At 38.7% G+C, this 27,848-nt stretch overlaps 1 protein-coding gene across 1 annotated transcript; it reads left to right on the forward strand.

Moving 5' to 3' along the window:
* The first annotated feature begins 3,763 nt into the window (after positions 1–3,763).
* On the forward strand, positions 3,764–27,160 carry mpp1 (MAGUK p55 scaffold protein 1). Its single transcript, XM_063011217.1, has 12 exons — positions 3,764–4,065; positions 16,851–16,979; positions 17,098–17,176; positions 19,637–19,722; positions 21,502–21,570; positions 23,983–24,179; positions 24,300–24,406; positions 24,500–24,580; positions 25,084–25,164; positions 25,312–25,514; positions 26,202–26,276; positions 26,394–27,160. Exons 1-12 carry the CDS (start codon positions 3,943–3,945, stop codon positions 26,568–26,570), a joined length of 1,407 nt encoding a protein of 468 aa, XP_062867287.1. The 5' UTR covers positions 3,764–3,942; the 3' UTR covers positions 26,571–27,160.
* The last annotated feature ends 688 nt before the right edge of the window (positions 27,161–27,848 follow it).

The raw sequence follows: 27,848 nt of genomic DNA on the forward strand, positions 1-27,848 counted from the left end.
GGGTTAACTTAGACTTAGACAAACTTTATTGTCATTCATTATACACAAGTGTACGCAGAACGAAATTTCGTTGCAATTGGCTTGCACGGAATTTAAAAAAGTAGGTGAAAAAAGCATTGATACATAGTATCATAGAATTAGGATATAAAAGTATATCAAATAAAATATACAGCAGCACAGATTTAAACTATAAAGTATATGATGTAAGTGGCAGCACAGAATTAAAAATAATAGTATATGAATATACAAATAAATAGCAGCAGGAATTAAAATATAAAGGTATATATACAGTGTATCACAAAAGTGAGTACACCCCTCACATTTCTGCAGATATTTAAGTATATCTTTTCATGGAACAACACTGACAAAATGACACTTTGACACAATGAAAAGTAGTCTGTGTGCAGCTTATATAACAGTGTAAATTTATTCCTCCCTCAAAATAACTCAATATACAGCCATTAATGTCTAAACCACCGGCAACAAAAGTGAGTACACCCCTTAGTGAAAGTTCCTGAAGTGTCAATATTTTGTGTGGCCACCATTATTTCCCAGAACTGCCTTAACTCTCCTGGGCATGGAGTTTACCAGAGCTTCACAGGTTGCCACTGGAATGCTTTTCCACTCCTCCATGACGACATCACGGAGCTGGCGGATATTCGAGACTTTGCGCTCCTCCACCTTCCGCTTGAGGATGCCCCAAAGATGTTCTATTGGGTTTAGGTCTGGAGACATGCTTAGCCAGTCCATCACCTTTACCCTCAGCCTCTTCAATAAAGCAGTGGTCATCTTGGAGGTGTGTTTGGGGTCATTATCATGCTGGAACACTGCCCTGTGACCCAGTTTCCGGAGGGAGGGGATCATGCTCTGCTTCAGTATTTCACAGTACATATTGGAGTTCATGTGTCCCTCAATGAAGTGTAACTCCCCAACACCTGCTGCACTCATGCAGCCCTAGACCATGGCATTCCCACCACCATGCTTGACTGTAGGCATGACACACTTATCTTTGTACTCCTCACCTGATTGCCGCCACACATGCTTGAGACCATCTGAACCAAACAAATTAATCTTGGTCTCATCAGACCATAGGACATGGTTCCAGTAATCCATGTCCTTTGTTGACATGTCTTCAGCAAACTGTTTGCGGGCTTTCTTGTGTAGAGACTTCAGAAGAGGCTTCCTTCTGGGGTGACAGCCATGCAAACCAATTTGATGTAGTGTGCGGCGTATGGTCTGAGCACTGACAGGCTGACCCCCCACCTTTTCAATCTCTGCAGCAATGCTGACAGCACTCCTGCGCCTATCTTTCAAAGACAGCAGTTGGATGTGACGCTGAGCACGTGCACTCAGCTTCTTTGGACGACCGACGCGAGGTCTGTTCTGAGTGGACCCTGCTCTTTTAAAACGCTGGATGATCTTGGCCACTGTGCTGCAGCTCAGTTTCAGGGTGTTGGCAATCTTCTTGTAGCCTTGGCCACCTTCATGTAGCACAACAATTCGTCTTTTAAGATCCTCAGAGAGTTCTTTGCCATGAGGTGCCATGTTGGAACTTTCAGTGACCAGTATGAGAGAGTGTGAGAGCTGTACTACTAAATTGAACACACCTGCTCCCTATGCACACCTGAGACCTAGTAACACTAACGAGTCACATGACATTTTGGAGGGAAAATGACAAGCAGTGCTCAATTTGGACATTTAGGGGTGTAGTCTCTTAGGGGTGTACTCACTTTTGTTGCCGGTGGTTTAGACATTAATGGCTGTATATTGAGTTATTTTGAGGGAAGAATAAATTTACACTGTTATATAAGCTGCACACAGACTACTTTTCATTGTGTCAAAGTGTCATTTTGTCAGTGTTGTCCCATGAAAAGATATACTTAAATATCTGCAGAAATGTGAGGGGTGTACTCACTTTTGTGATACACTGTATATATATATATATATAAATTGCAATAGCAAAAAAAAGTGACCTGTAGAGTTAAAAATTGTTCATATCTATTTGTAGAGGTAGATAAATGAGTGCACAGAAGGGCATGGTGTCCAGTATTTAACCTTGAAATCGTCCAAAAGTGTTACGAGTTCAGTAGTCTGATGGCCAGGAGGAAAAAAACTGTTACAGAACCTGGTAGTCCTGCACCGAATGCTCCGGAACCTTTTTCCAGAGGCCAGCAGGGAAAACAGTCCACAGTGAGGATGTGAGGGGTCACTGATGATGTTCAAGCAAGGCACTTAACCCTCAATTGCTTAGACAGTACACTGTCACAGTACCGTAAGTCGCTTTGGATAAAAAAAAGCACCTGCTAAATGCTGAACATGTAAATGAAATGTAAATGTGATGGGAATCTCCAGTGACTGCCCTCACAAATATGGTTGTTGTTTAAATACCGACTTTCATACCTTATTTTACCGACTGAACTTCTAGTTTTAGTCTGTTAATTTTAGTATCTGTTCTTAATCAACTTCTAATTCATTTAAATGTCCTCTAGGCCACCCAAGGAAGATGAGTTATATTGAGTCTGGTTCCTCTCAATCTTTATTCATTATGATATTTGCCATCTGCTTCAGGGGCGGCTCGTTCCTTAGGGCGATCCGGCGAGGCACCACCAAAGGGCGAAAGGGAAGAAATTTTTCTATCACAGCTGTGACTGTTCTGGACAGCCTGTCTTGCCTCTGAATATCGTAGTCCAATCAGCGTCGAGTTGTGTTCCGTACAGTACCGCCCCTTTCGGATTGCTCTCATAGACTCTCGTGTTAAGGCTCTTTTTTTCGAACTGCAGGTGCTGCAATACATTCTGAATGGCTTCCGGGAGGGCTCGCACTTACATGCTTGCGTCACACGTAACCTGGTGTCGCGATCTCGTCACCATGACTACCATTACCTCGGTTCGGAGCAACTCCATCGTGTCATTAAGGGAAATAACATTCAGTCATCGTTGTAATCAGGATGAATTAGCAACTTAAGAATTAGGGCCACCCAGACCAAATTTAAACATCAAGTATCTACAAAGGGGGGGGAAATCATATAAGTTACACGTAAATTACAAGTAAGTAATGTAGTTTTTAAATTGTGAATTGTAATTGCACTTATTGTATCTCCCCAACTGTTTAATTGTACTTCTTTATTCATTGCACATCAGCCCCGATGCCGATCTTTATTCTGGATCTGCTGCACCTAAAATAAAATGCTATCTGATGAAGCCTGAATTAAATTGTTAGTGTGAAGGCTTTACTTAATTTTATGATTATTGGTAAAGCTGGTCTCTCTCCATGTTTAAAGTTGTTTGTGAGGGCAAACTGACAGATGATTTAAAATGTTAATTATTTAAGCTTTAATTTACCCATTGAACGTGTCACCTTGGCCATCATCGCAACAATTGCCCCCCCTGAGAGATTTGGCAGGAGCCGCCACTGATCTGCTTGCTCATTAAAGGTTTTTGGACCTGGAATCTGTACACACAAAGCGTCTTGATGACAATGTCGATTGTAGTATGTCGATTTAAAATAAGCGTGACACGAGCACTCACTGTGGTGCACTGTAGTACTTTAGATTCCGAGAACCCTGCGTGGGTAGGGGGTTTAACACCGATCTGCGGTTCATAGCGGAAAAAAAAGAAGGTGACAAAAACATCATACTCGCACCGGCGGCTGGTTTCGCCCCCTCGGTTTTGTCATCAATACGTAATGGAGGAAGAAAGCCGAAGCCAAACCCCCCTCCTCACAGAGAGATACATACACGCCGCGCGCGCGCACACACACGCGCACTCATGCTAACCTACGTCTATTAGCTTTGTCAACACGAGCTCCGATTTAATAATCACCCCGAACTTCGGACTTTGTGCAGAAACGTGAAGTTTATCTCAAGTCGTCGTGTCCTCGTCGCTCTCTTTTTCCTCCGACTGGCCTCTTGTCTCCCATATCAGAAGACTGACGAGTCAAAATATGACGTTAAAGTCGAATAAAAACGAACCGGCGGTGGTTTTGGAGCGGGTGAACAGCGCGCGCTCGGCTCTGTCAGACCTTTATTTGGAACAGCTGCTTCAAAACAAACCCAAAGCGGACAAGGTAAGACAATTCTGTGGAATAGAACTCTGTGTTCTTTCTATGGCTGACACAAAGAAGTCACTACTATATTATATGTGTGATATTTCTATTTCTATTATATTCAAATGTACACCGCTGTCTATGTGGAAGTCACATTTGAAAACTGAATTGAACAAATATGTACGAACATACACCGGGCTACATCTCGCATCCTGTGTAACCTTCCGCACATTTTCTGTGTATTACTCAAAAGTGCAGTCTAACACACAGCAAAACGACTCGACTCTCGCTTCCTTGGCTCTGTATGAATATTTTCGTTCGTGTTTTTTTTTAATTTTTTTTTTTAGGTTTTGTTTTCTGAGGTAATGGTGCAGGGTTTAACAACAGCCTCATCACTAAAGCGCAAAGGTGATGCTGGTCCGGACCAGCGCGGTCCGGTTTGTCTAAGCTGGTCGCTTACGAGATAACTTTAAATCAATGTAGTCCTTCAACACATTCTTTAACTAAAATTATCTCTTTGCTAACTTAAAAATACATTATTTTTTTGTATTTTGCCTAGAACCTTATGCTTCTGGGTGGTAATTTAGCACCATGAAGGCATTTAAGAACAAGTAGGGGAGGTCGGGGTTGGTTGCAGTGTTATCCGGGTCATTAAAGGTGCACTAGAAAACCATATGGGATTCAGTTTTTGTGCATATATTATAAATGTTTTCTGTCTGGTCATAAGTCCCTTATGTTTTTGTGTGAGAGATAAGAAATTAGGTGTTGCAAAGTGCTCCAGGGCCAACTTGGATTTGCTTTGATTCTGTTAATGTTATACATAATAGTATAAACAATTACATTTTGACCTGGGCATCTAGTGGAAAGTACACAGCTTTAAAAACTCAGTGGTCTTTATTTGTCATATATACACTGATCAGCCATAACATTAAACCACCTCCTTGTTTCTACACTCACTGTCCATTTTATCAGCTCCACTTACCATATAGAAGCACTTTGAAGATCTACAATTATTAACTGTAGTCCATCTGTTTCTCTACATACTTTTTAACCTGCTTTCACCATGTTCTTCAATGGTCAGGACCACCACAGAGCAGGTATTATTTAGGTGGTGGATCAGTCTCAGCACTGCAGTGACACTGACATGGTGGTGGTGTGTTAGTGTGTGTTGTGCTGTTATGAGTGGATCAGACACAGCAGCGCTGCTGGAGTTTTTAAATACTGTGTCCACTCACTGTCCACTCTATTAGACACTCCTACCAACTGTAGTTGGTCCACCTTGTAGATGTAAAATCAGAGATGATCGCTCATCTATTGCCGCTGTTTGAGTTGGTCATCTTCTAGACCTTCATCAGTGGTCACAGGACGCTGCCCACAGGGCGCTGTTGGCTGGATATATTTTTGGTTGGTGGACTATTTGCTCTGTGTGTTCCCTGAATCTAAGACTGAAGGCAACTGTAATTTAGATTTTTCACACATTAGGATCAGATACTCAATTCCAGTATTTGAAGTGAAGCACTTTCTGTCTCATATTCAATTGTGATAGTGTTTTTGGACAGTTCACAGCAGAGTACAGCTGACTGATTCCCCAGAGTGAAACTTGAAATGGGAAGTGACATGATCTGAAAAAATATGCTGCATTTATGTACTTTTGCTAAATATATAGAAGGTAGCATTTTCACAGTAATGAAAATACATTATAAAGCATATGTCACTATTTCACAGCTGTAAATAATTCATTTTAATGTTAATTCAAATTTGTATTGATATGCCACTCACAATCAACATATTCGTACACACATTTTTTAAGTATTTAATTTTCTGAATCTTTAGCCCTTTGAAGTTTTGCCCTTTGAAGTTTCGTCTATATATTAAATATGACATGATCTTAAGCTATCAATTGTTTCTATCCACTTGCCCAAAAACGGCTGTCAAAATGTAGGCTTCTTTAAGACAAAATATTAGTACCACTCCCAATATGGATTTATACTTCTAATCATCTTTACTGTCATTTTTTATTCATGTACATTAACCAGATTTATCAGTATCAGCGGTGATTAGCTGCTTTTTTCACATTGACCTCATTCAACACATGGCATGACTCAGCCATCACTATACTGCAATCTCAGGGTTTTTTTTATAACAGAATGCTTAACGCTGTTAGGTAGTGAATGATTTTGTAGTGTCATTAAGCAACTACCCATACGATAGATAGATAGATAGATAGATAGATAGATAGATAGATAGATAGATAGATAGATAGATAGATAGATGTTGTACACACCATGTAATTGAATAAATAGAATAAAAAATGTAGTATGTCATATAAAAAACTTAAGAAGTATCCTAGTTTTAAATATTTTAGATGAGGTATGTAATATGTGATATAATAGGCTGTTGTAGTGTTAAATAATAACAGATATGTAGTATAGTCTTTATAAACAGAGTGCTAGAACATGCTCCATGAGTCTGTCCTGATAGTAGTTTAGTGTTCAATGATGTCCCGATTAATCATAGAGTGTATGTGTCTCATGGTTAAAATGGCTTTTACATATGATCTTGATGATCAATAATACTGGATGATTGGCTTTGGCAAATCACACTGCAGATTAAAGACTTGATCATTATGGTTTATTTGTTTTTTGTCTGTTGGTTTGGTGGGGGGATGGGTTATTGAAATAAGGCCTTATTGTTACCTGAAAACGGTTCAGTGCCTTTGATCAAGATGCATTAGCTCTTCTGATTACATTAGAAACTAGAGACAATCATTTAAATGCTGAGATTGCATTAAAGTATATAATCTTTATATGTACTTGTAAGGAAGATGTACTAATACCAGGTTCATAGATGTCTGTGACACTTTTTAAATATACAAATTTAAACCATTTCACAGTTTTTAATTAGTTTACTGTAGGATTTGTTTTTGGAAGAAACTAAATGTGCTGGGTATCTATCAGGGTATTCCTAATAACACAATTGAGCCAAGGGAATGTTCTCTGGCAACTGAAGATGCTGACGAAAATCCTTACTGCAGGGTGTGTTTGATCAGGACTGCAACAGAACAGTTTGTTCAGTTCTGCATTAACATGCAGGACATGTATTACTATTACTGATTACTATACAAAATGCTATAAAATGTTGTGTGATTTTACTGTTCCAGCATTTTAACCAAAAACTGTACACACACTGTAGCTCACAGAAGTGAGGATGTAGTAATTTAATTACACTAGAACATGATGTGAACCTTTACAGAGCTCCACCAGAGATAGTATGGGCTTGTACAGCGTTTTCAGCATGTCAGCATTTTGTGCCAGGACTGATGCTAATTATAGTGTCGGGCAGCAGATTTTTATATCATTAACCTGTGATGACCGTTCATACTTCAAAAAACACAATCTGCCTTGTGAGCTTAACAATACCTCCAGCTGCAGAGTAAATCATTTCTGCTGTCATGTTTATCTATCTTAGGCATGTATCCGAGGCTAAGAAAGCCCACAATGCTATAAATAGATACTGTCGCTTCTCCACTCTTGTTTTTTCTTATCACTGCAGTGGAAGCAGGGAAGTCTGGGAAACAACTTAGAGCTGGTTGCATAACACATGTGGTGTCCCCCTCTCCACCCGGTAATTAACCATTTATTTTAGATTTATCTCAATCCAGTATAACACACAATGCCTGGAAAGTAATGTAGAGTCTGTTGTGCTAAAAAAGAAGCCCCCACTCCAAAATAAGCTTGACGGAATTGTACCTGATCACATGAACAGTTGTGCCATTATGTATAGGCCTTGAGGCTACTGTTTAAAGAAGACCCTGCACCAAAATTATTAGTTTAAAGTATGGCTGCAGGTTTTTTTGCTGTGCTCGGTAGGAACATCCTGTGCTACATTGCAGAAAGTGGAATGAAGTCATTATAAATTGGATAGAATCATTGTAAAGGCAAGAGGGGTTGGGTGTTCCAGCAGGACAACAGTAGACAAAATATACAATAAAACTGGTTTTGAATTTGATAAATCAAGCTAAAATTCAGCTCTTGAATTTGTCTTCTCAAAGTACTTCCCTTAACCCTGTCAATAATAAATGGACTGGACTAAAAAGTTCTGTCTGGGCCAGAAAGCCAATCAAAAATCAAAAAGCTTACAAACAAATCCATATAATAGGGCAACTTAACACCTACAATCCTAACTGCTTGTTTTATTGTACCTTGTCACTGGTAAAACTCCTTTCAAATGCACTTTAGTTAACTGCCACTCATAATTTCTTCAGTACGTCAAAGGTCATTCTTTAGCAAACAGGCGGTCATAGAATTGACACTCTGTAAGGGCTTGGAAGGACAAGTTGTTTTGCTGTAGTATATCATGTGACCTAACTTCAAAGTTCGCAAAATAGTTGTGCAAAAGAATGTAGCTTTTCAATCAGTAGTGGTACACCTGAAAAAAATAATAATCATGGTCATTTTTAGTCCAGAAGAAGAACTTGTAATCAGGTTCAGTTAACTTCTTATTTAATTACTTCATTTTTAAAGGTACATAAATGTGCTAATTTGACACACCTTATGTTCTTTTGACATCCCTAATAACAGGCTTGCTAGCTAACTATGTTTAAGCGGTGATGGCTTGTATTTACCACAGGTAGACAAAAGAATGGGAAACGCATATCAACAACAAACTTTACGAGATCCACCCTACCATAAAAACGGATGGGTCTCAATACCCCACAAAACTATGGGAACAAAGTATCTACACAAGATGCTGCACAGGTAGACATGGATGGGTTTCAGTATTTCAGTCTTAATTAGCATTTTTATATTCCCAGTGTTCATAGTGTTTAATGTTCCCAGTGTTACAAGGTGGGCTTGAGGGCGGCACGCTGGCTAAGTGGGGAGCACTGTCGCCTCAGAGCAAGAGGGTCCTGGGTTCGATCCCCAGGTGGGGCTGTCCGGGTCCTTTCTGTGTGGAGTTTGCATGTTCTCCCCGTGTCCACGTGGGTTTCCTCCAGGTGCTCTGGTTTCCTCCCACAGTCCAGACATGCAAGTAAGGTAAATTGGAGACACTAAATTGTCCAAGACGATATAACCTTTGATATACCTTCGATATAACCTTGTGAACTGATGAACCTCGTGTAATGAGTAACTACCGTTCCTGTCATGAATGTAACCAAAGTGTAAAACGTGATGTTAAAATCCTAATAAACAAACAAACAAGGTGGGTCTGAACCTATTGCTACCATGACCAAGATGGAAACGATTACTGGAAATTAATGGATGGCAGACAAGACTTTGGACATACACGTTATAAAACAGAACAGTTATTATTTTGTCTGTGTCCCATATCGCATACTACTTGTACTAAAATGTGTTGAAAATGTCATTACTATTCATTATACAGAACAACTTACACAGAATATGGTCCAAGGACAAACCATGGCAGCTTGCTGGTACCAAAAACCCTTAACCTTCTGATTAATATTCCAGAATTTAGTTTTCCATTTTGTTTTATTTCTCTCAGTCTAATCATTGCAATTCCTCTATTGCAGTTCTTACCACATACAGAGAGGCACACTGTGAAATCATACATCAGAGGTCACAGTTACACAGCGACATTGAAGCCCATTCAACCATGACCAACCTGACTCAAGATCTCAGCTTTGATGGGCTACCTGAGCACCCTAATGTTCCAGTACCTTAACCACTAAGCCACCACTGCCCAAAAATGCACAGAAACCACTGTTTTGTTTACCGGAACGTTCCCTTAGTTAGCTAGCTATCTTAACTTGCATGTCACATTACCGTTACTAAGTCAGTGTGTCATTTTAATTCTGAGAAATGTTATTTTACATATTAAGATGTTGCTTTTGTGCTTTGATACGAATTTCACCAAAACACTACATTTATAATAGAAATCAGCCCTCCAAAATGTGTTAAGCAGTAAAAAATGTTTTTGTGTTTAGTGGACATTATTCTTATTATCTAGCCAGGCCATAATTAACTTTGATCAGACTGTGAAACAGCAACCTCGAACCTAAAATGACTTTTAAAAAAAAGAACAAGATTTTGAAGAGGTAGAAAATGGATACAACGCTAAAAAAACTCCAGTAAACTTTCATCCACTAAAATATATTTCATGGAGTATTTACTAAAACATTTTGGGGTTAAGTAGCATTTCGAACCACTTCAGTGGAAATTTGTAAAATAAGTTTCCAAATTAGCAACCATGTTGATGCATTGGACATAATTTTAGTAGCAGCTTCTAAGGAATTGAAGGACTTTGTGTTTCAGTACAAGAGCATGGAAAACCTTTACCTGGAACAATATATTAGGATGTAATTCTGATAAGATAAAGCTGATAGCACAGCTTGATAATACTTCTGGAACTGCAGGCATATATCCCAGTCATTTTAAGTGCTGTTAATAATTCAGTGGCCTCACATTGCCTCGACAAAGTGTTTGCCCTTTCCTGATTTCCTAACTATGAAGCTAATGTTGCTAATACACTGATCAGCCATAACATTAAAACCACCTCCTTGTTTCTACACACACTGTCCATTTTATCAGCTCCACTTACCATATAGAAGCACTTTGTAGTTCTACAATTACTGACTGTAGTCCATCTGTTTCTCTACATACTTTTTTAGCCTGCTTTCACCCTGTTCTTCAATGGTCAGAACCCCAATTTTGACTAATTGGTTGCATTTGGGGGTGCTTGTTGGCTTAGCAGTCTATTGCGCTAGCCCACCACAGGCTTCTGTCAGCCAGCCGGGCATCTGTACAGAAATAAGTGGCTATGTCTGGGAGGTGCCTTGTGCCCAATTTTTTCCAGTAGGACTCGACCTGCCTCAACCCTGACCAGGATGATGAAATGATAAAAACGATTGCATTTTGGATAAGTATTTCTTTAAAGTTCAGACAGTAACCCTGTGCATGCATTTCTGGACAATAAATCTTACATTTAGGCGCTAGCCATGTAAAATGAAGTATAAAACTGACTTGTGGACAGTAGTAGGAAGTAAATGCTGAGTATGAGTCAGAGCAGCCTCTTGACTAATATCTAACCCAGTTTTAAAATACGCAGATGAACTGTGGCTGTTAACAGACCTTAGTTAGCATATTCCTTTGTTCTCTGGTCAGATAAATGAAGTTTGAGCTGAGCCAGGCTGTTTTGAGGTTCTTATTTCGTTGATCAGGGCAGGCTGTTCGGGCAGTTTCCTAAAGGCATGTGACTTCCTCTTTCCTGTGGCCTGTGCCAGCATTTTTTTTTTTAAGTCAGTTGCTCTGAAGGTGTTGTCACGTCTCTATCAGCTGGCAGGTTGTGCAAGGTCTAGTTAGAGGTTTCCACTACAGATCAGTTCCAACTGGTTCTGTTCAAAGTGAAAAATGTAAAAGCTGACATCTGAAGTAAACATTTTAGCAGTACAAGAACATTGTGTAAGGGCTTTTTTTTTAAGTGACCTCTGTGATATTATTTGGAGGGTAGGTGACATGGTGTTTTAGTTCATTGTGCTTAGTTACTATATTGTTTAAGTAACTTTATGAACTGAATCATTTAACACTGTACTCAAGTTAAACACTAATAGGTTCTTTTGTTTCAGTTGCTTGTTGAGTGGGTATGTTCATGATTAACCAACAAAACATTCAATGCAGTTAGATAAAAAAAAAAAATTACATTTATTTCCAGCAAGTGACAGTAACAAGGGAGGAAAACCCTGGATGGGACGCCAATCCATTGCCGGGCTTCAATTAGCACCCCTTCGTACATAGTCAATCATGTCTGTGTAGATGCCCAGCTGACCGATAGAACTGCTGAGATTCAAACCTGTAGAGCCACATGTGCTGTACCCCAATAATGTGATTAATTGTGATTAAAGTGCTCTTAATTAATCTGATAATATGGAACAATAGACAGCACTATTTGAATTATTGGTCAGTATCATAAATGCAGATGTAAATTTTGTCTTACATCTATAGTTATGCCAAACACAGATTTAAAGTACCAGCTGATAAACATCATTAATAATCAGTTAAATACTAACAGACACACTAACAGCATCTCGAAATATTAAACACATCATACAGTTTTTAACAAGCATTAATGTAGTACAGTAAGATGAACATAAAACATAACATAAAGCTAGTTCAAAATTCAGAACCTAGGTTTTAAATTGTAGCAGGTACTGGACAGTTCATTACAAGTGCCAACTAAATATGCTAATCACAATTAATAGAGATGCATTCAATAGATTAAAGCTTTACTGAACATTATTAATGTGGTTATTGTTATTATAAGAAGATAATCAGACTTCTACTTTTATACTGGAGCATGATGCAAAATATCCACACCAATTTGTTCCACATGTACAGATCCACATGTGCAATTATTAACATGTAGTCAGATTCCATACTGACATAGTGCAGCTTCTATTTGTGATTTTAATGTTTAATAGTTCAATCATGCCGCTCAGGTGGCGCAGCGGTAAAAATGCTGGAACCAGAGCTGGGATCTCGAATACATCGTATCGAAGGCTGAGTGGCCACATGAACAACGATTGGCCTGTTGTTCAAATGTGGCTGGGATATGGCGCCTGCACAGAAATAAGAAAAGAGTGCTCTCAGGGTGTGTCTCTCCGTACACAACGCTGAGCTGCACTGCACTCATCAAAGTGTAGGTGATAAGATGCACACGGCTGCTGCCTAAGTGTCTGAGGGGGCGTGGGTTAGCTTCGTTCTCCTCAATCAGAGCAGGGATCGGCAATGGTGAAGAGGAAGCATGACAATCGGGCAAATTGGACGCTCTAAAATATGGGAGAAAATGCATAAACAAAATATAAAAAAAAAAAAAAAATAGTTCAATCATTTATGACTATAAATACAACAAAGTCTTTTCTGTTCTAATCGGAATAGAGGTGCTTTCCCTGAATGAGTTTGTACAGTCTTAAATTATCAGTCTAAACTTTAAATCTTGCAGTTCAAATCAAAATGGATTGAATTAGCCTTTTTAACCAACTGCATTAATCGAACAATGATTTATCTATTGGGTCAGCTGATAATCATTAATATCTTTAGATTAAACATGTGCATGCACATGTACTTCCTTTCTATACTTTGTGTTTTAGGTCTCCCCTCCCACCCTGTTATGCTCCCTTGCTGAGAGTCCATTATCACACCAGAGCACTTGCGTTGATAAAAATTCCTTGATGTAATTACTTAGACTTCACTTAACCTTAATGCACCGTTCAAGTGCAGATCAAGGACAAGCAGACACAATCCCTCTTCAGAATATATCGGAATTACTTACCTTAAAACACTACATTATGAATTATAAAGAACATCTGATCAAACAATGATGCTAATTTAGGCTACACTGACATTTACATTATACACTGAGCTTCATCTGGATTTCCAGAGGCACAGTTTGTATTTGTTATTTTGATTGTCCATACTCAGAAACGTCAGGGTTTTATTTAAATGTCCTCTTAGGCTTGCCACAGCTATTGCGTGGTCACTTAATCACATTTCTTTTTTCAATTTAATTTCATTTTCATGTTTTACCATGTTTTAACCTGGTCAGGGCTGTAATGGGTTTGGTTTTCATAGTATCACTGGGTGCAATCCAACACACTTTAGACAGGATACCAATCCATCGTGGGCTCATCTCTAGCAATTTTAAAGCAGGAAAGGTCAGACAGAGCTTAGCCGTATTGCAGCTGCAACAGTAACTACTGTCTGGTTGATGTGCCAGCACAAGTAGTGGAGAAACAAATGGGGGATAGCGCGACTCTGCATGCCAGCTATGGCTCTCTGTAAGAGTCCATCGCAGGCTGATGATTAAAAAAATGGCCAACCTTTTTACATGTGTCGGTGGGAACAGGTGCTAGTGTTTTGCCCCTCTTGGCTAGCGTAGGGGTAGTGGAAGTGTGGAAATGGAAATAAATGCATAAAGACAATTTAAAAAGGGGTCAATGTCAATTGCGGTGAGCTTTTTTGATATGTTGTTGAGTATAGTAAAATACACTTTGGATGTCTGTGTAGGTTCTCAGTCATCCAGGTCATGGTAGTCTTAATTGCTTGAGTCGAAGGCAACTGGACGTCTTTTGGGTTTTTGAAGACATTTCACCTCTCATCCGAAAGGTTCCTTCAGTTCTAAAAGCTGATGGGGTACTTAACCCCTCCTTAGATGTGATCCTGAGAGTCCTTGCCCCTCCTTGCCATCATGTGTGTCGTTAGGGTCACATTGGTCAAGGTGTAAATGTAGGTTAAACCTAGAGGATGAATATTTGGGACTCCCCATTATCTTGAGGTGAAACGTCTTCAAGCACTCAAGAATGCTCTTTGGATCACTGTACATCCATCTCAGATCCTTTCCAAACAGAGGGGTTTGATGTTCTGTGTGTTAGGACACATTGTGACAATTACAAAGTCTCCCCATTAAAGTGACAAGGAAAAAGAATGTCATCTTTTCTTTACAAATAAACTGTGGCTGTGTTATAAAGTACATTTATTAAATCTTTTACATCCCGCACTACAATTTATTTAGAATTCTTTGGATTTGTTTAAGTAACCAAGTGAATGTTGCTGGCCACTTTATTTCATTATAAAGGTGGTATAATGTCTTACTAAGGAAATTCTTGAACCTTATAAGGAACTTTGGGTTTTTCAAGTTCATCTTACGTAATCTCCTTATCGTTGTCTCAGCACATGGGAGCAAAGTCCCATTCCTGGAATTATAGTCATAAAAAACAGCAGGACCTTTAGTCTTCAGTATGGTGATGCAGATCAGATTTACAGTCCAGTGCTACACGTGAGCTTGGAATTCATCTGCATTCAGAGCACTTAAAAGCTTAGTCATGCAATAAATCTTGGCATGCAGTTTGAATAGTTCTTGCCATCTATTAGGGTTGGGTGGTATGGTGCGTATAAGTGAAAGAGGTCTGCAGTATAATTAATCTATCCAGCAGTTGACTACTGAAATGTGCCTACCAGGTTTATTTTGGGTTGTATTCACCATCTCGAAGGGGTGATGGCACACGTTTCTCTTTAGCGCATGATTTAAGGGAAGTGCCATATTGATTTTCACCCATTGGCTTTAAAGCTGTATAGCCAATAGACTTCATGCATAATTCGTTAGCAAGACCTGTAATGAATCCCTTTTTAAACTACATATTGATAAGTTCAACTATAGACCGTACGAACTATAGACTAGGCTTTTTGTTGGTCTAACCTGATTTGTCCCAGAATAAGGCTCAAGACTTTATAGCACAAAAGTGACTCTTATCTTAGGGTCTTACACTCTTAGTAGCAAATTTGCATACATCTAATAGGGAATTGGTAAATTTCAGGCCTTATAAGTGGTGCCATCAAACCTATCAAAGCTTTCAAAAGCAATTTGCAGCTGAGAGCAACCTTGTTTTTCCAAGTTTCTTCAGGTGGATACTAGTATTTGCTTGATGTTGCTGAACAGTTCAGATCATTAAGCCAAACACAGAACCATGACAACCCTGTCATGTCTTTGGGATCTAGTGAGGCATTAAAATGTTAATGATTAATGTTTAACTCCGAGCTAATGGCACAGGTAGATATCTGCTATAAAGCACAGCTAAAAGGTTTTAATGTGCATTTTTGTGTGGTGGTGCTGAGTTAAAATACTGTCTGTTATGTATTAAAGCCACCAGGATTCATTTCAAAGAATTTGCATGTACTAATAAATTAATTTGATTTTGTAAACGTTTTGCCCCAAAATATTCTCCATTCTTAAAAATGACAGCATTTATACATTGACAGGATTTTACAATTTGGATAGTAGAATGGAAGCTATTTAACTATTTACTATGTTAGTTGTTTCAGGTTTAATGGTGTTTTCTCACAGTGGAGTGCTTCAGCCTTTGTTTTTTATTGATTTTTAAAGCACTGCAGATCTGGACTACCACAGAATGCCTCAATGTTTTCTACTCATCCATTCTTGGGTGTTTTTGGAATATGTGTTAGGTTATTATCTTACCCATAATAAACCCATGGCACAGCTTTCTAACACTGGGGTGTACATTTCTGTCCTAAATGCCTTAATAATCACTTAACAGTAGGGATGTAACAATGCACCACAATACAGTTAATAACAGATTTAAAAATATACGATTCAAATCAATTTGACATGTAAAATGAATCGATATTCACTTTAAACAGCAGAAGGCACTGGTGCTATACACCTTGCCTGATTGACATAACTAGCGCTATACGCCTGGTTGCCAAATTCGGGTTTTTGTTTTTGCCAAATTGGGCTTAATTCAAAATTGTTTTGCATAGTTTTACCTACCTCAGAAATAAAGGGGCATTCATTATTTAGATGAATAAAAGATAATCACAAATACAGTATTTTATTTTATTTTTTTTAAGAGAAATAATAAAAGGAAACTTTGTCATAATTTGTCTTCAATTTCAGTTTAAAAAATCAGGAAAAAATCATATCGTGAACCCAGTATCATGAATCGCATCGCCTCGTGGGTAGAGTGTATTGTTACATCCCTACTTAACAGAATGTGAATTACACGGTTTGGATGCCAAAATGGTCTTTTTAGCTGTTTTTAAGTGGAAGGGTACAAATAATTTTGGCCATGACTGTACTACTTGTGTATTGAGTGCATTGTATCATTGTAAGGTACACTAATGTACTTTTAGGCAAACACATTTCTAAAAGTATATACACCCCAATTCAAATGTTTGTAATTAACAAACTTTGGAAAATATGTTTTACTAGTCTTTTCACTGGCTTCTCACAAGTTGTTGCATATTACCACTGATCCAATATTAATGCATTTTCAGATGACCAAACAGACATCTGACGTGAAGGAACTGGACATGTACACCAATGGCAGCACTGGCCACATAAACGGCAAAGAAGTATTAAAGATGCGTGAGGTGGCCTTCGAAAAGCACCCATCAGAACCATTGGTACTGCACAATTGTTTTTAATTGTATTAATAAGAAAACTTTACTAAAGTATTGTTTGTGTGCATGCAAAAAGCTTACACTGTGTGATATCTTCTTACTTTACTCTGTTTTCTCACAGGGAGTAACTTTAAAGCTGAATGAGAAACAGAAGTGCACGGTGGCAAGAATATTACATGGGGGAATGATCCACAGACAAGGTGCATAAGACTTGTTTCACACCTTTTAATTACAATTACAGTCTTTTATTTGGTAGACTTTTGTGTCTGTTTGACTGAATACAATATAAACATAAGCACTTATTAGACAGTGTTAGACACAGTGATAAAAAAATGAATAAACTGTCCTAAATGTAATCAGTAAGTTTTGAATAACTTTTGGAGTACACTTTTAAACATAAATCAGATAAGTATTTTTTGTCAGAGCAAGTATAACTTAGTGTTCAAACATCCAACATTTACCATATAGACATAAAATTGACCTGCAGTACAGAAATAGCTCAGTTTATATGCAGACCAGGGCATCTAGAAACCAGTGGCGGCTGCTGGTCTTTCAAAGAGGGGAAGCTCATTGTCGGCTTACATCATAAAATTTGTCAATTTATTTATACATAAATTCTGCCCTCTGTTCCTTTTCAAGAAAATGGCCTGAAATGGGTTGCAGTTTGTCTTTCGACTTCACTCGCAAAATCCGCGATGGGACTGAAGTGATGGTGTAGAGATCAAAATAGCGGTCAATCAAAACGGGATTCAGCCTTTCGACTGATCCTCCAATCATCTTGCAGAAGCTCAGCGTCCAGACCCGCCCACAGCTCCATTCACCCCCAGAGACGCTCAGCGTCCGGGGGCGGGACAATATCGTGGCATTTATCCAATGACCGGCGAGTTTCGAAGCAATGAAAAAAAACCCTCTCATGCAGCCCCATAGAAGTGAAGAGACGCTCAGCTTCTGCGGGCAAATGCATTGACGCTAAGGGAATGTATGAGAAGTTGATTTGTGATACGTAGCTGATTCTGTCCTATTATTTTGTGTAACTATGTAACCTATCCATTATTAGTAAATGCTCAGTTTGATTGTAACATGAGCTTTAGAATGTTCACTACTAAACTAGCATGACTGTTTACTAAATATGAAATAATGTTGTTTTTTTATTGCGTTTTTTCCTAAGGTTTCTTGGACTAAATGCAATTACTTTTTAAAACTGTGTTTTGAACGAACTCGTCTTCGAGATGAACGTGTTCTAACGCATTTGAAGTCAATGAAATGTTAACACAACTGTACATATTTGACCATTTAATTTTTGACATTTTAGGGGAAGCTGAGCTTCCCTTGCAGTCTTAGAGAAATCGCCACTGCTAGAAACTGCTAGTTTTAAGTGCTGTACTGTAAACAGCCCCTCTAATGCTCTAATACTGGCAGATACCATCCCATTTATTACAGTACCTATCCATTATTAGTAAATGCTCAGTTTGATTGTAACATGAGCTTTAGAATGTTCACTACTAAACTAGCATGACTGTTTACTAAATATGAAATAATGTTGTTTTTTTATTGCGTTTTTTCCTAAGGTTTCTTGGACTAAATGCAATTACTTTTTAAAACTGTGTTTTGAATTCTTGCATTATGTTCCAAGTCAACCCTGCTAATAGAGTCAGAGATACGTGTGCTGTAAGACTAAGTTTCCATTCACTGACCACATAAATGTGAGAACAGAAACTGACAAAGCATACATACTCACAGCTGTATTAAAATAAGCATAAACAAATAATTTGGTTATAAACACAAACACAAAACACATACTAACACTAACACACAGAAAGTCACAACTAAACTAAATGCTGACAAGCTCTTCTGCTGTAGTTCAGTTCAGGCTTTAAGCAGCTTGAGATAAAGTACACATTTACAGTTTTTAGCAAACTTACAATTGTGACCGAATACAATGTAGGCAACTGAGATTGGCCCAACACTGGCAACTTGGCAGAAGGGGCTTTAACCAGCAACCCTGCAATAACTACTCCAGTACCTTAACCATGGAGGTACCACTGCATTGAGAGTAACACTAGCAATGTGGGTCACCAAACATTTTAAAAGTCCTGGTTTAGTATGACAGACAGAGGACTATGGACGGTCAGATTAACAAGGATATAAAAAAAAAGTCAGTTACCACCACCACCACCAACCATTAATGAAAGCCTTGGTCTGGCCAGCAGCCACATATAGATGTAAAGCCTGGACACTGAAGAAAGAGGAAGAAGGTGCAGTTATGCTTTTGAGAACAAGTGCATCAAAAAAAAAACTCATGGAGGAAAATGATGACCACTGAGGAAGTTTACAAGATGGCCAGAACAAAAAAGAAACTACTGAATCACATTAAGTTCCACAAGATTCATTACTTTGGACATGTAATGAGGCACCCACATGACAACCTTGAAGGCAGTGTTATGACAGAACTCGTAGAAGGATGATGAGGAAGACCAAGAATAAGCTGGATTGACAACATCACAACATGGAGTGCATTATCAGGGGCTAGTCTGTTACAAGTGGCATGGGACTTAAAGAAAGCTGATCAATCTGTGCAGCCAACCATCACAAAGCAATGACACCATAGTGACATGACATGGCATGTTTTTTTATTGACGTTTTGTGTGATTGCCTTCTAGGTTCTTTACACGAAGGGGATGAAATTACTGAGATCAATGGCAAGAGTGTTGCGAATCAGAGTGTGGACCAACTGCAAAAGATTTTGGCAAGTATATTTTCTATACTGAAAAATACTCTATACACTATATACATATACGGTGTATCACAAAAGTGTGTACACCCCTCACATTTCTGCAGATATTTAAGTATATCTTTTCATGGGACAACACTGACAAAATGACACTTTGACACAATGAAAAGTAGTCTGTGTGCAGCTTATATAACAGTGTACATTTATTCTTCCCTCAAAATAACTCAATATACAGCCATTAATGTCTAAACCACCGGCAACAAAAGTGAGTACACCCCTTAGTGAAAGTTCCTGAAGTGTCAATATTTTGTGTGGCCACCATTATTTCCCAGAACTGCCTTAACTCTCCTGGGCATGGAGTTTACCAGAGCTTCACAGGTTGCCACTGGAATGCTTTTCAACTCCTCCATGACGACATCACGGAGCTGGCAGATATTCGAGACTTTGCGCTCCTCCACCTTCCGCTTGAGGATGCCCCAAAGATGTTCTATTGGGTTTAGGTCTGGAGACATGCTTGGCCAGTCCATCACCTTTACCCTCAGCCTCTTCAATAAAGCAGTGGTCGTCTTAGAGGTGTGTTTGGGGTCATTATCATGCTGGAACACTGCCCAGTTTCCGGAGGGAGGAGATCATGCTCTGCTTCAGTATTTCACAGTACATATTGGAGTTCATGTGTCCCTCAATGAAATGTAACTCCCCAACACCTGCTGCACTCATGCAGCCCCAGACCATGGCATTCCCACCACCATGCTTGACTGTAGGCATGACACACTTATCTTTGTACTCCTCACCTGATTGCCGCCACACATGCTTGAGACCATCTGAACCAAACAAATTAATATTGGTCTCATCAGACCATAGGACATGGTTCCAGTAATCCATGTCCTTTGTTGACATGTCTTCAGCAAACTGTTTGCGGGCTTTCTTGTGTAGAGACTTCAGAAGAGGCTTCCTTCTGGGGTGACAGCCATGCAGACCAATTTGATGTAGTGTGCGACGTATGGTCTGAGCACTGACAGGCTGACCCCCCACCTTTTCAATCTCTGCAGCAATGCTGACAGCACTCCTGCGCCTATCTTTCAAAGACAGCAGTTGGATGTGATGCTGAGCACGTGCACTCAGCTTTTTTGGACGACCAACGCGAGGTCTGTTCTGAGTGGACCCTGCTCTTTTAAAACGCTGGATGATCTTGGCCACTGTGCTGCAGCTCAGTTTCAGGGTGTTGGCAATCTTCTTGTAGCCTTGGCCATCTTCATGTAGCGCAACAATTCGTCTTTTAAGATCCTCAGAGAGTTCTTTGCCATGAGGTGCCATGTTGGAACTTTCAGTGACCAGTATGAGAGAGTGTGAGAGCTGTACTACTAAATTGAACACACCTGCTCCCTATGCACACCTGAGACCTAGTAACACTAACGAGTCACATGACATTTTGGAGGGAAAATGACAAGCAGTGCTCAATTTGGACATTTAGGGGTGTAGTCTCTTAGGGGTGTAGTCTCTTAGGGGTGTACTCACTTTTGTTGCCGGTGGTTTAGACATTAATGGCTGTATATTGAGTTATTTTGAGGGAAGAATAAATTTACACTGTTATATAAGCTGCACACAGACTACTTTTCATTGTGTCAAAGTGTCATTTTGTCAGTGTTGTCCCATGAAAAGATATACTTAAATATCTGCAGAAATGTGAGGGGTGTACTCACTTTTGTGATACACTGTATATAAAAAGTGTTCCTGGACAATTTGGTCTTGGAGATAAGCAATTTCAAATGAATTTTATGGTTGTTGTTGTTACAGAAAGACACAGATGGTGTGGTCACTCTGAAAGTCATCCCCAATCAGCAAAACCGCTTACTGGTTTGTGTGGTAAGCAAAACTGTGCATAACTTGTATCATGTATATGGCTGAGATTTTTATGTTTTTTATGATTTTTAGGGCCAGTGATAGCTCAGTGGTTAAGGTACTGGGCTAGTAAGCAGTAGGTTGCCGGTTCAAGCCCCGCCACCACGAAGTTGCCACTGTTGGGTCCCTTAGCAAGGCCCTTAACCCTCAATTGCTCATCGTGTTCAGGTCATTGTGTAAGTCGCTTTGGATAAAAGCGTCTGCTAAATGCTGAAAATGTAAATGTTTGTCATCATTTTCATACAACTCTGTAGGTTTGTACTGCATTAATCCTTATTTCTGTGGAAATTAAACTTAATCAAAAATGTTAAAAACATAAATAATAATGTCCGGTCTTTAGGCTTTGGGTGGCACAGTTTAAGTTCGAATCTCAGCTCTGCTCCCGGCAAGCCAGGCACCCATACGGACAATAAGCTCGTCCCAGGGTTGGAATGAAGGACAGAATTCCTCATAATTGATGGAATTATGACCTCTGCCTGCACAATAAGATGGGGAATAATAGATATCAGTGCATGACTCTTAGTGCATGATACCTCTGTATGAAACCACCTTGTGCAGGTAAAAATAAGCAAGCCGCGCTGGGTACACAAAGGGGGGCGTATGCCTAAAAAGGTTGAAAACCCTGTGTTAAAGAACGTAGTTAGAGGTAGTAGAGGTAGCAAAATGTGATCAGCTGGTTGGGTACAACTAGATTTTTCAAGTCATGTATATTTCTGAATTCTTAAGTTAAAATTATAATCCTATAAAATGATTTTTGAAAGACCACTATGGACCACTATATATGGTATATATGGTATGGACCACTATACACTTTTTCTATTTCACTTTTCTTACAAAATCTCTCTTCTACAGCACTGTGTATCAAATAAAAGAAATTACACATGCTCTGTTTTTTATTAGGGGACTCCTGTAATCCTCTGAATCAGGTGACTATTTAGGCAACAGTAGTGGCTAACCATAGAAAATCTCATTTCTCCATTAAACACCTTGTAGATTTTATTTTTGCAGCCGCTAACAAGCACTTTTAGTTTCTATCCACACTGACTTTTTTATTACATTTTGTTTTACATTTAAGGAGGCATTATTTTGTCCCCAAAAATGTAAGGACATCTTACCATGAGCTTGTCAGTCATCCCATTCCAAAACCATAGTATTGCTAAATGGTTGCCCCTACTATATTCTTTACTCTTCTGGAAAGGCTTTTCACAATATTTGGGAATGTGTCTGTGAGAATTTGTGCCGATTTCTGGCTCACAATTGACTGTCCACATCATCCCAAAGGTAATCATTGGGATTGAGGTCAGTCCAGGCCACTGGCGTTCCTCCAACCAAATTTCATCAAGCCATGTCTTGTATGGATCCCTGAAGCAGAAAAGGGCCTTCCTCCAACTTTTTCCATAATGTTGAAAGCGTATAATTTATTATTTGTAATTACTTTTATAAATAAAACACTATGTACTAATGAATCCTAGAGCTTTAATGTATAACCCTTGATTTAATAGGTTTAATCATTGTTTTTAAAAGGTGCTTGTTAGCCGAATGTAAAAAATAATAAATACTGAAAGGCTACCGTTCTTTTCTTACGCCATCTGCAGATTAAAAAAATTAAACAGGATTATAAAATATGTAATAAGATAATATTAGTATGAACATCCTTTTAGTGAATAGTGTCTTTCATTTTATAGTGTTTTGCATTTTAGCTTCGATTTGCTAGCATTTCCTTAGCAGAGACTAACATCATAGCTGTATTTGACTTAGCTGTAGCGATTACATTATTTTTTCAGCATGCACTACAAAATCTCCAGACTTTTACTTTCATTAGTATGTAGCTTAATTTAGTTAAAAAGACTAGACTCTAGATATAAAAAAACAACATCTAAAGCCCAGAATGCCCACCAACATTTATGTACACCTATTGGCTATGTTATCATATAGGTGCACTGACTAGTTATCTGTTGCCTTGTACAATTTGTTAGCACCTATCTACCCATCTATTAGCACAAAAAGACCCTTAACCTTGCAAGTGTATTTGCATTTGATGTTAGTATCCACTACCTAAATCATAATTGTTTATTTGTATATGGAGTAGAGAAGTATGATGCTTTGTAAACAGCAACAGTTCGGCTGAGATTAGTAATTGTATACCTACACAATGCATCTGTAGGGTCAGTGTACCTGAAAAATGACTAATAAGAGTGCAGGATAGGTGTACCTAATAAATGGGCTACTGAGAGCTAGATGTACTAAGGTAATAAAGTGGATTTATGCTTTCTTATTGGAAAAAAAAAGCAGAACTGTTGTGAGGTAATTGTTATATTCATGCCATATATCCAGTACATTTAATATTCTACAGCTGCCAATTTTTCTTCCTTGCAGATGTATATGAGGGCTCAGTTTGACTACGACCCAGCCAAAGATGACCTCATCCCTTGCAAAGAGGCTGGCCTTAAATTTCAAACCGGAGACATTATTCAGATCATAAATAAGCAGGATCCAAACTGGTGGCAAGGCAGGGTAGAAAATTCTGGCAAAGACTTTGCCGGACTCATTCCTTCCCCAGAACTTCAAGAATGGTATGCGATTTTGCTCTAATTAAACTATACAGAATTTTTCTACAGAACTTTTAATTTATCCTATCATTTTTTCCGTTATTCCTTTTGTTTATTTGCTATACAACACTTATCATTTGACAGGCGTGTGGCCAGCAAAAGTAAGAGCAAAGCGGAGGCCAGTCCATCCTGTAGTCCTTTTGGCAAAAAGAAGAAATGCAAAGACAAGTACCTGGCCAAACATAGTTCTAGTAAGTAATGGATCTCTTTTGTATGGACCTGTATTTTACTCATAATTGCATATTTAAGGTTACTAAATAAGAATTTGGGTTTTTTTTCCCCAGTCTTTGATCAGCTTGATGTCATTTCTTATGAAGAGGTTGTTCAGCTCCCTGCATTTAATCGTAAAACCCTGGTACTTATTGGTAAGTATAAAATGTTATACATGTAATAAAGTGAAATATACAATGCATTTAGAAAGTTTTCAGACCGTTTGCCGTTTTGCATACCTTGTGTTGTGGATTTGATTTTAAAAGGATATAACTACCATATTACTTAACACTAGATTCCACATAGAGTCCCTGTTGCCTACGAAGAACCCCCACAGCATAATGATGCCATCACTAAATTTCACTAAATTAGGAATTGTATTAACCAGGTTATAGACCTGTACATGTAATTAAGCAGTAATCTTAACTAAGCAGTGACTTCTGTCTTTTGCCACTCTGCTTTATGTAAAACTCATTGTTATACTTACTATTTACATTGTAAAAAAAATTTAGCATTTATTTCAAAAATGCTTACAGGAAGAAAAATGCTAGTTGATGGATTGGCTACTCTTAATTCCACCTATGTGTATGACTGACTGAGTCGTTTCTCTAGGCAGGGTAAGAATCTGATCAATAGATTCTTTTTCTATTTTGTGTAGGTGCACCCGGTGTAGGAAGGAGTCATATAAAAAGTTTGCTGCTGACCAAATACCCAGAAAAGTTTGCCTACCCTGCACCTCGTAAGTAGAGTTTATATAAAATTCATATTTCTAGGTGTTGCAGTAATTATAGAAAGCTTATGGTTTAAGAGCCAAGTTGCAAATATGATTATTAGAATTAGAATATATTAAAAATGTCATCTAACCCTAATTCCCTAATTCAACCAGACACGACCAGACCTCCAAGAAAAGATGAAGAGAATGGCCAAGAATATTACTTCATCTCAAATGATGTGATGACCAAATGCATTGTGGGGAATGAGCTCCTAGAGTATGGCAGCTTCCAGGGCAATATGTTTGGCACCAAGATTGAGACCATTCAGAAGATCCATGAGCAAGGCAAGATCACATTGCTGGATGTAGAACCTCAGGTAAGTCAGTGATTTGCTAGTATAAAGCTTTGCTTCAATAAAACCTTATAAACCTTTGCTTTAATAAAGGTAATGTGTAAATGATGTGTTGTATTTAGTCTTGGTGACTGGACTTGGTTAGAATGAATTAAAATTAATTCAAGCTTTCACCAGAATGGGTTGATTGGCTGATTTTAATTACCCTTATAAATAAGTGGTTGAGTGTGTGATGCTCTGCACTAGATTGGTGCCCAGTTCAGTGTGTATTCCTGCCACCATAAGGGTGTAAAGCGCCCAAAACTAATTGATACCAGAGGAAAATAGACAAATAGAAGGGCTACTGTGGCTTAAATTGCAGATAGATTTAATACTAGTGAACAGAAGTAAACACACTATACATGAAACCCCCCAGTGTACGAAGCTGTGTAGTCGCAAGCAAATCAAGAGACCAACTGCACATTGGAACATGGCATCAGGACGGTCTGAAAGACTATACACCTTGCAACCTACAACAGGACATTTTCAGAGGTCTTGTGGAGTCCATGCATTGATGTGTCAGATCTGTTCTGATATCAAATCAAATTGGTGGTCATAATGTTTTGGCTCACACTGCTATTGGTTTTATATTTTTAACCAAGGCAATTTAAGTTTTTCAGTTTAAGTCTTTATGGTTCTGAAAATGATGGACATAATCTGATTCTTTTTTAGACTCTGAAGCTCCTCAGAACGGCTGATTTCGCTCCCCTCATCGTGTTCATAGCTCCAACCACCACTGGTAACCAGGTCAGTTATTTATCTTATATTGTTATTCAGAATCAGAATGTGTTTTTATTCAAAAATGTTTACTTTATTAGTCAAATATAAATTTTTACATGCTTGACCCATGTTCTCTATCTGCAGTCAGAGGCACTGCAAGCAATCCAAAAGGAATCGGACACTATTCTCAGCACGTACCGCCACTTCTTCGATGTGATTCTGGTGAATAACGATGTAGAGGAGAGCGTGAGAGGCGTCGAAGAGGCCCTGGAGAAAGCGTCCTCTACCCCACAGTGGGTTCCTGTGTCCTGGGTTTACTGAACACCCACCACCAGATCCTCCCTCCGATCAAACCAGGGAACCCTTTCTATTGTAAACCAGGTGCAATACCAAGTCATGAGACTAAGCATGAGTGTTAGTTTTAATAAGCAATACATTTTTGTTTGTTTTGTTTATCGAATTGAATGTAATGGAAGTTAAGACAGAAGTGTTAAAGGGGAGAGCGCTACGAGGTGCTAATAAATATCAGGTAGAAGGTGTAGGGTAAATAATGCAAATAGGACCGCTACTGTGCTAAACACCACATTTCAAGGTTCGACTTTGTGGTTTTAAAATTGTTGTATTATTTACGTTTGCTAACAAACAGGGAACTTGTGTACATGTCGACGGGTTGTCCAGATGTTTCAGCTGTCTTGAAGTCTTTGATCGTAAGAGATGTTGCTCATAAAGTATTATACTTTTGGAATAAACTAAAACATTCACCACTGGAAATTTTTTTCTTTGTTTAGTTTTAGATTATTTATTATTGTAATCTCATACATTATATAAGTAAAAGTATGTGAATACTTGACCATATAAATTTTTGGACGACATTAAAAATCACAGGCATTAATAAAGTTCTTTGTGATTTATTTGTGACATATCTTCATGACACCCACCACTTTAAAAACAAATTGAAGCCAAGTTGTGTCCATTCAGCCAAACCGGGCACTGATGTTGCATGAGGGCCTGAAGTTCCTTCAAACCAAACTTTTTTATATCGTGGACCTTGCTTTTTGAGGTACAGTCATGCTAGAAAAAATGCCTTCCTTTTTTCTGTGATTGGTTTAATACATACACCGACCAGCCATAACATTAAAACCGCCTCCTTGTTTCTACACTCGCTGTCCATTTTATCAGCTTCACTTACCATATAGAAGCACTTTGCTCTACAATTACTGACTGTAGTCCATCTGTTTCTCTACATACTTTTTTGGCCTGCTTTCACCCTGTTCTTCAATGGTCAGGACCCCAAAAACTTTAACCAATAAGGACCTTTACACACATCCCTAGAAATCCCAATAAATTACCAAAAAGCAGTCTATAAATAGATGCTTAATTGATCAGTATGGGCCAGCAGCAACAGCTATGGTAGGGAGTTCCCCCAACAGATTGCAAATACATACACTGATCAGCCATAACATTAAAACCACCACACTGTCCTTTTTATCAGCTTCACTTACCATATAGAAGCACTTTGTATTTCGACAATTACTGACTGTAGTCCATCTGTTTCTCTGCATACTTTTTAGCCTGCTTTTACCCTGTTCTTCAATGGTC

The sequence above is a fragment of the Trichomycterus rosablanca genome, chromosome 16 (genome assembly GCF_030014385.1).
Source record: "Trichomycterus rosablanca isolate fTriRos1 chromosome 16, fTriRos1.hap1, whole genome shotgun sequence".
NCBI lineage: Eukaryota > Metazoa > Chordata > Actinopteri > Siluriformes > Trichomycteridae > Trichomycterus > Trichomycterus rosablanca.